The following is a 13,598-nucleotide window of genomic DNA, read 5'->3' on the forward strand; positions in this document are numbered from 1 at the left end:
TATAAATTAAAAGAAGTCACATGGAAAATACCAAAACCATTACCAGTAGTCTAGGCGGTGACACTATGTACACCTCGCATCCTTTCACGTGGATGCAAGGTTCAGTTCACATGGAGCCCTGCTGACACTACTGGGGATATTTGCTTTAAAATTGCTTCTATTCAGAATGAAAATAAATAAATAAATGAAAAAATACCCAACCCCAAATATATGGAAAAAGGTAAAATTTCCATCTCTTGGTGGCAGAGTCAGGATATCTGCTTTTCCTTGTGGCATTTCGTTACTAAGTTGAGTAATGATAATATTTACCCTCAAAGACAGGGGCTGTATAATACTGTATATCCTCCACAGTTCAGCCAGCAGTTGTGACAATTTTTCATTTCTTTATTAACATAAGACCGGCTGAAAACACCACTGTCGAGAATTTTAGGGAAAAATGTTATAGACATAGTGCTGAAATATGACCAACTTATGAGTATTATTTAGTGTTAATAACTTGAAACACTTGAATGGACATATTATCTAAAGATTACTTTTTTTTTTTTTTTAGCAATGTGTTTGTGTTTTTAAAAAGTCAAAACGATGCTGCAGTGAGTTCTGATGGCACCTTTTCATTCACATTTAAAAGGAGAGAAACTAACGAAATACATTGTGGTCTATCTTTTGAAAAAACACATCGCACCTCCTTCCAGCCGAATTCATTTCAGCTGTCACTGTAGCAAGATATGATAAAGCTGTGAACAAGTTTTCATCTTTGCCGCATTAGATGTGCAACCTGGAAACCATTCGCACTTTCACAGGCTACAGATTAAAATGCTTACAGCTGTCAAGATGTATCCCTTAATTAACTCTGAGCACAATAGCCATCTTTTCTCCCGGTTTTTTGAAATCTTTTCTGAAATAGGTACCTTTTCTGTCAGCTACTGCACTCAGTTTGAGCCTCCCAGCCGTCTCTTCACTGCCATCTCGCCTATCAGATTCCACCCATTACTGTTTCATGCAGCAATGCTTTATTATGTTTGGGCTCCTTCTCGCTCATTCGTCTCTGACCTTTCTTCCCTCCATCTGCCTTTGTATCCCTCCTAGCTGTACTTGCTCTCTCTTTGTTCCCGTCTTTCTCTCTTTACCTTGCTGCCACCCTGTGCAGCATTTCTTTCTGCCTCTCATGTTTCCTGGCAGCAGGCAGCAGTGCTTGTCACTCTCGTAGCTTGATGAAGCAGGTGCACAGGAGGCAAACATCACCCGGCCCCTCTGCTTCATCCATCAACCAGCCTGCAATGCTGGCATGCTGACTGGCACCACCCATCCCGTTGCCCTGCATGTGGACACCTTCGGAGGATGTCGGCCTTTTAGCATATTGCGCTCAAATGCAATAGAGACAGAAAAATGTATTTACTTACGCTTTATTAGAAAGTCTAAAGTGTTCCCAGAACTATGAGCGTTAACTAAAACTGGAACTTGCTCCCTTAAACGTTGCGACAAACATGCTCGCATTACATCTTCATGGTACCGGTCTTACCATTAAGACAAACTATTCATGATTCAGTGAAGTTATTCTAATAGCTTCAAGAATTTTGATCAGGCTTGGAGTGAGTTATCTCCTTTTTCCAAAAGCCAGAACCCAGAGAGCCAAAAATCTAATTTGGGTGCCTTGGAGATATGTGGTTCGGAGCTGCACGGAGCTGACAATTAACTGTAGTGACTGTGCTAACTAAAAAAGTTTTTGTACATAAATGTGCACCGTTTCAAGTAAGTGATTTGACAAAAGCTCACTAATACAACCAAAGGACGTGGGAATGGGACTATTGAAAGCTTAAAATGCCACTTTATGGCTCTCTAAAAGGCTTGTGTGACTCAAGTGAAGTTCCACTATCATGAAGGGAACAGACAGTAGTTGGGTGTCAGGAACGAGGTGGCTGTGAGGCTGACAGGAGATGTTGCATCCTCTCATGGCCGCATTGAACAAGAAACGAGATGGCAGCTGTCTGGATGGGAGAAAACAGAACCCGAACTTTCGGCATTAAAAGCGCAGACGCGGTCAATGATGTACGCATCACACTGGAAATACGAGAACCGACTTTGGCCTGAGAGTAGACTGGAGAAGTGACAACTGACTTGTGACAGAATGTGTTAGTCAGCGAAGTACAGCATCATCCCAGTGGAGGAAGAACAGAACAGAATATGTGACCTAGAATGACTTTTGGAAGAAAACACTTAGCTCCTATAATATAAGTCATCTGATTTGAGAGCTCGAAATTTAAAGTTATGAATACGGTCTAGTTATATTCGTCTTTGATGAACTGTCTGCCAGACAAAGGTGACTCTTTTTCAATGGCCCAAAACATGTTGGGACATTATTTCATCACCTTCAGCTGACCTTCCAAAGGAGATAAGCAGGAATGGATGCACATGGCAGATGCAGCTGAGATTTTTTTGTCTTATATGTGTATTTCCTTCATATCAGCCATGTTTTGTATCTTTTATGGTTGCTTCCATCTATTTGTAGCTGTTTTGCATCTCACTGTAATTTTTGTGTCTGTTTATGTTTGTTTGCAGTCATTTTGCATCTCTTTATGCTCATTTTGTGCCTCTTTGCAGTTTCTTTTGCATTACTTTGCAGTTGTTTTGCATCTGCTGCCATTTGCGTTGCTATGGTCATTGTTGGTCTCTTTATAGCTTTTTGGATCTGCATTGCCTTACGCAGGTTTGGAGTCTATTAAGTGTCTCAAAAGTCATGTTGCATCTCTGTGGTCATTTTTTATATATTTGCAGTTGTCTCGCATCACTTGATTGTCATTTTGTGTCCCTTTGTGGCCATTTTATGTCTTGTTTCACATTTTGTGTAAAGTTGCATCACTATCTCAGATTTTCTTTCTCATTTTTTTTGTCTCATTTTGTGGTTATCTTGGTGAATATGGTATTCAGTGCACGAGCAGGGCAAAGCTAAAGAGAAAATAATGGAGCTGAACAAACTATTAAACATACAGTTGACAAGTAAAGAAATGGGGCAGAAAATAGAACAGATCAATACTCAGCATTCCATTAAAACATTTTGTGATGTACATGTTGTTTGAAGTAACCGATAACAATAATCTCGGTAAGCGAGCAGATTTTTTAATATTGATTGTGCCAATTTGAGAAATATTTAACTCCCAGAGGCCCCATCTCCACTCGCCATTCACATATTCATACTCTCCATCACAGCATTTTCTCTCCACTATCTCTGGTGCAGAGTGGGGAAATTCTGTGACAACAGCTACCAACATTTTAAGGAAGCTTCTGTGAATGAATAAATCTGCACCACTTGTAATATAATAACAGACTCACACAAGCATTTGGGCGCAGTCCTGAATGTAAAGCTGTGCTCATTTTACAGTCCCTGAGATGACTCATGTTAATTGTATAATAAAAAATATAATTGATGTGATAAAATGCAATCTAATAGATAGAAAAGTTATCTAAAGCAATCTGACTGTGTATATGTGTTTATACAACAACCAGAGTCAGTGGAGTACAGAAAAACATCAAAGTAGTATATCATTAATGAAGCTTGAAGGCTTTGCTTTATTCACAACATGTGTTCTGATTTATTTTTGTCTACTGGCGCTTCAGTTTAAGATTAATAACAGCATTTCCAAAAGGATTATTGGAATGTTATGAGTTACTGTTATATAAGGCTCAATGCTATAGTTAAATTCTTTCAAATATTGCATTGTAAAACACACAATTGAGAAAAATGAGAAGCAGAAAAATACAAAAAAGGACAAAAAGCTCCCCATCCACACCAAGGACAGAATATATAAAGCATCCAACAATCGCTTTAGTAAACATCACTGGCATATCAAAAAAGCAGAGTACTGTATGCAAAACTGCTACTGTCCACAGAGTACCCAGCAACCCTGCGTAGAGGCAATTGTTCAACACTTTCGACTCTAACTTAGTCCACAAATGTCAAGAATATTAGCAAAACCTTTCTCTAAAGAAGAAAAGCTGGAGATTTTTAATTCTGAATAAATTTTAACGATGACAAACACACGAGCCAGTCAACTGTCATTTGATCAAGTTAAGTAATACTCACAACTGTTCATCATTGTATTATATGGTGAGATTTTTGGTGAGATTTTTTAATGATATGGTGTTCACCATATCATTAAAAAATCTCCTGCCTGCAGTTTGGAGGATGACCAGAGGAGGTGACTTTTCTTCCAGCTCACATTTGTTACATTTAAGGCAAACTGAGCGGTTGAGCAGACTGAACATGACCTTTGAAAAGTATACAAGGAGCACTTTTAAATCGCATGAGTTGAAGTCTCAGGTTGATTGAACATTCATTAATTGTGCTTTTATCCAAAAGCTCAGAAAGAATTTCTGAACCTTTTTTTCTTCGTCCCACGCATCCTTCAGAGTTTTCATAGGCCATGAACAAATGCACACAGCTATGTTCTCTAATATTCCAGAGAAAAATTATATTAGATTTGGAAAAGTGGGGGATGCTTTATATTTGAGGAAAAAAACGTCATTACATCAGATATTCTTTTTGAATGGAGAGAGGGCTGCATTACTGGGTTGTTTTCAGCCTTAATGTTTTCAAGAGTGCAAGTTGTCAGAGTTCCTCAGCCCTAAAACATAACATACAAAGCTCTTCATGACCAAACTTCATCGAGCTCAAAGAGCTCATACAGTAGTTTGCAGTTGTGCAAATAGGTCACTTTGCTCTCCAGATGTAGGCTTACTTGCCGCTTCAAGAGACTCCAACAGCATATCGAGCGTGCTTTGAGGAACCTACTCCCAGGTGACAGGCTCTACATTCAAGGTTAGGCTAAAACTTTCCTCTTCATTAAAAAACTTAGAGTTAAAAGTTAAAGCTTAATTATCCTTTAATTTTGCTACCATAGCCCTAGAATGCTGGGGGATGCCGTCATTTACTTAATTTCTTCTCTGTCCCCCTAGTTTGTGTTTTTCCTTCTGGTCCTCCCTCTCTGTCCTCAACCAGCAGGTACTGAATCACTGCTTTTATTGAATCCAGTGTTTCCATTTTGTTTCCATCAATTGTTCATTTCCTGAACAGTGAAGATTTTCTTTTTACGGAAATCCTTTTCACGTCTCTTAATATCCCCTCCTATGAAAGAGAGACAATTTCAAGGTCACCCGACGTTAAAGATCAATGGATCAGTGGAACCTGAACACAAATCCCTCAGACACGTGCCAGTACTGCGCTCTGACCTGCACATTCATCATATGTATGATGATGTATGAGGCATGAGGCAAAAAAAAAAAAAAAAAAAAAAAGAACAAACAAGGTGGAAAAAAATGGCCAGTTATCTCAGGATCCCGAGATAACTTTTTGCTATGTCAAGATCCCAACATAGGTAAGTCGGGATCCCGAGATAAGTCTTGCCTCATGTCCCCTCAGGGCTTCTGTAGAGAGCACATTAAATTAGTGTTTGGAAAATTGTTCACAGTAAACTAATGTAGACAACTTTTAAATTAAATGAAAACAAATGGAATTATCACCGCTCATATCAGTTATTTCATGGCTCTTTACAAACAGAGCATGTGTCACAAGTCTACACAGGGAAGCTCCACCCTCTCGGCCTCCCACCTGTTGCTCCCAGCAGAGCCACATTATCTCTCATCTCCTAGCAGCACCAGTCAAATCCAGCATGGCCGGATTGCCTTTGCGTTATGCCTGACCCTCCAGCAGTCACCTTTGGACCGACTCCCTGGTTTAACTCAGATTCTCCAACTACCTCTCTTCGTCTCTGCCCCGGTGAACACAACAGCCCCTGACCCCGACCTTAGCCTGTGTGCTTCCTGGATCTCATCTGCCTGATGCTGTGTGGCGTTTTCACAGGTCCTGGTGCTTTGAGAGGGAGAGAGAGAGAGCTGCCTTCAGAGCCTCCAGCTGAGCAAAACATCCCTCCTTCAGTGGGAGTGCCTCCGGCTTCTCCTGTCCCACAGTGGACTGAACAGCGCACCAACAGTTTCATTCTTCTGCTCACCTTGTCGGCTGACAGCTTAAGTAAAGGTCGTAGCAAACTGTTAATCTGTGACTGTGCTGCATGTCGGTCCAATCCCGTGATAGCACACCAAGACAGACTCAGTTTGTGGATTTCAATTTAGTCAAATGTCATATGCTTATTTTTACATTATTTTGAATATACATTGTAAGAAATGCAGAATCTGCAATAATTTGAGTGTTGCACTTTCTATGAAGTTCAATATGTTGCTGTCATTACATTAGCAAACAGCAAATAGAGCAAAGGTTCAAAACAGCTTCCATGTTAGAACTTAGAGAAGCATGAGCTTAAATAAATTCTCCACGGCTGCACACAGTTGACTTTGTTTTTGTTGAACTTTGGGGTCATACGCTGCTGATCAGAGCAGTAAATAAACTCCTTTCCATGGCAGTGGAGTGCAGGCTGAATAGATACTTTACTGTATAAATACTGTTACTTCTGTCCAAAGAAAGATCTCAAACAGTCGACGGAGGATGTTGGCAGCACAAACATGGGTTTTCCTCTGGCCAACTCAATTTCAAAGGCAAAACGCATCTTTGTCTGATCTCTGCCATCTGCTTTGGGTTTGGTCACAACCCCACACATGCAAACGAGGAAGTGGATCTCATTTAATCAGTTTTGATGAAGGAAAGGTTACTCATGCGGCAAACCAAGTACAAACCAAGTTATCATCTATTACTGACTTTTTTCTCTTTTTTTTTTTAATCACTTTAATGAAGTGTCCAAAGGGAGAAAAAAATTTTTTTTCTTAAAAGGGTAGGATCATTGCTCAGTTCAGTATGTTGTGAGTGAACCTGCAGCTCTTCCATTGCTTCATGAACGTCGGTCTTTGGTGCATAGGTCAACACTCACGTATGGGTCCTTACTGCAGTACATTCATTTCTGTGAATCAATCAGCAGCTCGAAGCACTTGCTTGGTGAGTAAGTGTTTTAGGTTAAACGTTTGCAGGATAAAAGGAAGTCGACGGAGCCACATTGATTTTAGAGATAACTGCTTTGCCACGGTAAAAAGACACATGTCACAAGATGTAATACTGATTTCTGCCTGTTTCCTCCTGCTGATGTCTCAAATAAAACTGATGCATACACAAGCCCATAGAGGCCATTATGACAAGAGTGAGGGACTATTATAGGGATACAGCCACATGAGAATTGAGACACTTGCAGAGTAACTTTGAGTACCTTCCAACAAAAGTTGTGGAGATTCAGTACAGTGCACAAACCTTGTGTTCTATCTTCACATTTGCACTGAGGTTGGCTTCTTTGTAACCCTGACATAGATTGTTTATCCAACTAAAAAAATTTGTGAAAGATAGATTGAAGTGTAAGTATGTTGGATTGGAGTGAAGCCTGAGCCAGGACTAACTGCCAGAAATGGATACAACTTTACAAACTTGGTGTCATTTCAAAAGCTTTACTAGAAAAAAGGTTCAAATTGTTTTGTGCCTGAAGCTGCTTTGTAGTTGGAGGAGTTACAGGGACAGATCTGCAAACCAATGCATTTGTAAGAGGGCATGGTGAAATTTAGTTACTTACGACTCAGGTGATCTGGACTGGTTCTCAAGCAGAATCATTATTTCCAAGTTAGTTCATCCTTCATTAGCTTTACTGCGTAAATGCATTTTTTTTTTTTTTATTTCAGGGTTTTTGAACTTCAGAATCTCAGCTCAGAAGCTTACCTGGTGGATGAACACCTGCGCCCCTCGAGGGCTCATGAGCAGCACAGCTCGTCGCAAAGTGTCACGATAGCGGTTGAGCTCCTCGGTGCGCATCATGTTGAAGAGGTCAGCAAAAACACGGCTGACATTACGGTCCACTCTCTGCAAGGACACGTCAAGACCCGAGCGCGAAGCCTGGTCCATAAAAGTTTGCAGTCCTCGGATATCTGAAGGAGACAAACAGTGACGGAGTGGGTGAGAGAAGATACGTGGGCACAGATAGAAAAAGACAGGGAAAAAACTATTTAGGCAGGTGCTGTTTTATAAGGTGCTTTATTCCCAGAACATTTAATCAAATTTGTGGATAAACAACACATGCTTTTGCCACCTGCACATGCACTATGTTTTCAGACAGACGTTCCAAGGGCTTCAAAACACTGATCAGGATCTAGAGCATGACGAAAACACACAGGAACTCAGGCAGACAGGTGTTACTGTACCCAGAGACCCGTGCGTGCGTGTGTGTGTGTTTTTTCATTATACAGGAAGACACTTAAGAAGATGCCTATTTAGCAAACACAAATCAAAGGTGATGTGCAACACAAGCCTCAGAATAAGTACACCGGGAGCAACATGTGCCAAAGTCATGGCACATTGTTACAGAAAGGTTGGGGAAAATCAACAGGGTCAGACCTTTCTGCATCAACAAAGGACGTGTGTGTGTTTGTTGGCGGGGGGGGGGGGTTCATGCGTCATTTAGTACTGTATTGTTTTACTGTAGTAAAAACACAATGTGCAGTGGCATATAAATGCAAAGCGGCTCCAAAACACGTAGGTGCTGCCTCATTTCCCATCGTTCTTCTCGGCTAAAAACCACATTTCCCTTCCTGCTAATATTTACCAGTGCACATTTCGTGTTACCAGAATTCAATCACTGTTTACACCTGTGCGCTTTGCTTGCATTTTATTGCATCGTCTCTCCTCCCGCTCTTGTTCTCTTTCCATCCATGTATCCCCCCTAACTTTCCTCTCTCTTGCACTTGCTTTCACTGCATCTCTCACATTTTCTCTGCCTCTCCACCTTTCTGTCTCTCTCTGAACCCGATCCCTGTCCTCCCTGGCTTCTGCCTCTTAAAAGGAAGTTTTTCTTTGCCACTGTGGCCAACTTCTTGCTATTGGAGGGTTTGTTGGGTCTCTTTAACAACTCCATAAAGAGCTGGGTCTCGGCCTGCTCTATATGTGAAGTGCCTTGATGTAAAAGTTATGATTTGGTGCTATATAAAAAGATTTGATTTAGTTTTTAGTCGGTTGAAATCCAAAGTTGAAAGTTCTGGACCAGCTTCCAGCTGGAAGTTGGGTTAATGAAAGAGCCTTTGACTTGCTCTGCGCAGTGAAGCAGCGTTATTCCATCTCACATATTTCTAAAATTTGGAGCAAATTTAAGTAACAAACAAGACAACAAGTACTTTATGGAGCAAATAGAATTAAATACAATGATTGATTTTTTTTTTTTTGCTGACATTGTTCTATTGCCATTTATTTATATAGGAAATGCAAATGCTCACAGTTGCTGCTGGATCTATTCTGAATAAAAATGCTCAAAGGGCAGAACAAAAAATGAAATTAAAACATTCATCATTTTGAAGCTTCGCCAAATGCTTACTGCAGCAGTCTTTCTGCACTCTTTCCTTTGCAAACACACACTTTTATACCCCCCTTTTCTATTGTCTCTAAATTGAAATGTTTACCCTTGGTGATTTTTACATTGAATACAATGGTCGAAATGCTCTGCCTCTGAGTAATCGCTCCTTTTGTATGAGTACAAACACAATTTGTAAGTTAATCATGGTTCCTTCATTCTGGGCCCACTCTGGACCAATGCAATTAATTTAACAACAGTATTTTCTTTATACAGTATCCAGCAGTGGTGATTTCTTGATGAAACACTAAATGCAGTATCTGACTGAATATTTCTTCAGTTACAGCTATCTCTACTATACCAAACCCACAAATTTTGTGAAATAACTATCACTCATTCAATTTAGATTTGATCAAGACTACATTAAAATTAATTAAAACTCCAAAGACAACAGATTGGTGACATTATGTAGCTATTTGGTGAAAAGCCTTTATTACTCAGAAGGGAAAGAGAGCAAATATACAGTATCAAACAAAAAGCAGTCTCTAATCCCATGAGGAACCAAAGGAAAGCTACCATGATAGAAACACCAGACTTCAAAGCTGGCATTCTGAACTCATAGCAGGCTTTTCCATAGGGCAGCTGTGTCAGCCATGGACAGGGCTGCAGTAAAGAGGATTAACGTGGAATTAAAGGTCTGATTTCTCAACATGTTTACCCGAGTGTCATTTCTGAATGCAAATCTGTTTCCGACAGTTTTAGATATCAAAACTTTCCCCTTCTCTGTCTCCCCTGCATTAGCATCCCCCTCTCTTGCTCTGACAACTCAGACGTTCATTATGACTTTCTATTCCTTATCTTTTTCTTAACAATCTTTTTGAGATGACAGGATAGACAGATGAAGGAAGAATCTGAATATCCCATGGAGTTCCTCTTACGTCCTTTTCAGCTTTCCATCGAGCTCGAGTTGTAACTAAAGTGGGACTCTCTGTTGGATTGGAACAACACAGAAATGAGCATCTCATGATCAAAGGACTTGCAGGTTTTTACTAAGCTTTCAAGCTGTGTTGCAGGCCAAGTGGAAAAGCCAGAGAAGTGGCTGAGCTACCAGCTTGTGTTTACTCAAAATTGAGATGAGTCTCTGAAAGCAATAATTTTTATTCTTGCAATAATATCAGTTAATTATATGCTATACAGATTTTAAAATGCATTAGACGATGAGGGTGTGTGGCTCAAAGGCAACTGGAACATAAGAGAGAAAGCGGGATGAGAAAAATTACTTTAGCTTCAATCCTCCCTGTTTTTACTGATGGCAGATTGATGGTCTGCTAAACGTTTGTCTGTGTGTATGTGTATATGTATAAAGAGAATTTCACAGCTGCAGAGGCAAAAAAAGAAGGCCAAAAAAATAAGGAAAAAAAATGTTTTTTCAGTGTGTGCATGATGTTAAGGCCAGAATCTCATGTCACAACAATGTGAAGTGGAGTGTTGTGGTGTGAAAACCAGGTCCAAGTGTCAGGACAAACTAAAATTAAATATACAGCAAATAATTCAACCATGGAAAACAATGAAGAGTTTGCAAGCAAAAGCCAAGGTTGCTGTGGAATGTGTGAAACATAATAGCTTGCAACATATCACATGTACTGTCACTGAAATTGCAAATTTTCCGTCTATCTGGCATATCTGCAGAATTTAAACGATGCAAATATGTCACCATGGGAGCTCAAAGAAATGTCTCCAACATTCTTCTATATCAGGGGGAAAATGACAAAATGAAAATATTTGCATGGCGTTACTCATGAAGCATTCAGGGACTGTATATTTTACCTGATGTTATACTGAGGTAATATTTTTTGCAAATCAGCATGCATTCCTGCTGCTTCACGACTCTGCAGGTGCAGATTCGTATTCCTCAATTGTTTAATCAGCGCCCCCTCAGAATCTATCTTTGAGCTGCAACAGTTTGTCCTCGGTTTGGGCATGAGGAGGTGTGTGGTATATCTATTAATATTCAGCTGTGGTCATTTACCTATAAAAACCAAAAGAGAGCACGGTCAACAAAATGCTTCCAATATAAGCAATCTGACTTGAATTTGTGCAGCAGACTGGGCTGTAGTTGTGCTCCCATACCGAATTATCTCAGTGTGGGGTTGCTGAGTGGTCTCACAGACACTGTACAGTGATTGCATTTTTGGCTTTAGCATTGTATGAGGAGAGTGAAATTAATTGTCATATTCAAATTTGGCTTGGCATGCCTTTGGGATGATACAATGATGTGTGAATAGAAGGTCAGTTAAACTGGTAATAATATAGCATAGGGAGTTGATTCAAAACAGAAAATAATGAGGCCTGCACATCACTAAGGTCACATTTGAAGTACTTCGAAATATTCTTTTGTTTGTTTGGTGTACTTATAATTGTGTCAGATTCAAGGTTAAAATCTCTTGATATTCAAGAAAAAGTCCCGAGACATTATGTTGAAATTCTGTTTGGCTGAGCAACAATGCAGAATTAAGACCAACCAATTCTTTTCCTCTGGAAAAGAAAAGGTCAGGTGCTTCTGTGTAGTCATGCAGAATGCATTTCTGACTAAATCAACATCCATGTACAATATGCACAGTTTATTTTTCCTACTTTCAAGGATTTCCTATTACCACAGTGAACATTTTCTGAATTCCCCTATGATTTAATACAGAAAAATATCAAACATAAATCCCTGAAAATGCTGAATTTACTGTATTAAACTGTAAAAACCATTTTTCTCTTCCTTTACAATAATTTCTTCCTCTGCTCCATCTTCCATTTGCTCTCCTTTCTATTTTTATGCAAAGCCAATTAATTGAAGGTCACCAATATGTTCACTTTCTGTGAAATTCCGGACAAGATAATTGGAAATCTAAAAGTACGGCCTAAACGTTGCATTCATTGTGATGCAGGTATGTAAAAGCATCTACCATCACATCCTCACTGCTCCTGCAATACTTCATTTTCCAGACAACTGTCTCTCTCTGCTCTGCTCTGCTCTTCGAATTGACAGTATAGACTGGCTTCTATCTCCTCAGGAGAAATCCTTTGTTTGTCGACGATGCCTGTGTTAAAAATGAACTTTTTACACAAGAAGCCGCCTGCTATTTGGGAATGAATAGTAGTTTAATCTATCTCGCTCCTAATCCCAACCTCTCCTGTAACAGAGAGCCGGTCACTGCAGGGAGGCTGGAGACGCATGTAGCTGCTCCACAGTCATTACCAAGTGCAGGTTAGCACTGACAGACCTGCTGAGGAGGCTATTGATGTTCAAAAAAAATCAACCCCTCTTGAAGATTTCCTATAATCCTGCCACACTCGTCTTTCATGCTTTCCTTGTTATGATAAAATGACACTGCAATTTTATAGGAGCTTTTTTTTTTGCAGATCGTATACCCACCATCCTCCCTCATCCACACGATCAATAGTGCAGTGTAAGAACACCTTCAACAGCATTTACAAAGCTTTTAAATGAGAGCAGGAGTCACACTGGCAGCTCTTTGAAGCTTGCTATCATGCTCCGAACAAGCACTAATCAGCTGATTTTAATGTTCCTGATGTTGATCATTCGACAAAGCAACTAATCTTCAGTTGATCTTGTTAGTTTTACAGATATTTGGTCACAAAGCCAAATTTACAAATGAATGTGTTCATCCTGAGAAGGAAATGCATGAAGCACAGGTTCAGAGCAGATCGAGCACCAGTAGATAAGATATTTGGCTCGGAAATGTAAAGTTCATGGTGTGCTGTCAGGAAGTCGGGCATTACCAAAGTCATTGGCATTTATCCTCTAGCAACTACTAATGATTCTATCCATCCATTCCATCTTTAGCTATTAAGATATTCCAAAGAAGAACTAAAAACTTTGACCTCCTCCAGGGCCATCATTTTAAATCATTTACGTTAGCAGGGCTGGAACAGAACAGACAGTTTTACTAAAATTGATTCAAACACAATCTGAATGGGTATTTAATGTCTGAACATTTACAGGTGACTTATATCTAGAGCTCGAGGTATTTTCCCGCGCTCACCATCTGAACAGATGTGAACCGGATAGATGCGTTGAAACGTGGCCTGACAGACTATTCTGCCTTTCTATTTAACAACATGGTTGTTTTAAAAAACGAGCAGTAAAGAGAGCATGAACCAGCATTGTTTTTAGTCACAGTCAAAAGTAAAGAGAACATAAATAAAACACAGCACAGGAACTCGACCCATAACTGTAGTGTAATTTAAAAGTATCTCAAACTGCGCATT

General features: G+C 39.8%; 1 protein-coding gene across 1 annotated transcript in view; it reads right to left on the minus strand.

The window, feature by feature from the left end:
- Positions 1 to 13,598, minus strand: part of LOC115055504 (glutamate receptor ionotropic, delta-1-like) — a 205,114-nt gene that overhangs the window by 59,080 nt on the left and 132,436 nt on the right. Inside the window, exon 4 of the mRNA XM_029521365.1 lies at positions 7,700 to 7,905. Within this exon, the coding sequence (XP_029377225.1) occupies positions 7,700 to 7,905 (206 nt within the window). The remainder of the gene's footprint in view (positions 1 to 7,699; positions 7,906 to 13,598) is intronic.

This window comes from Echeneis naucrates, chromosome 15, assembly GCF_900963305.1.
Source record: "Echeneis naucrates chromosome 15, fEcheNa1.1, whole genome shotgun sequence".
In the NCBI taxonomy this organism is placed as follows: Eukaryota; Metazoa; Chordata; class Actinopteri; order Carangiformes; family Echeneidae; genus Echeneis; species Echeneis naucrates.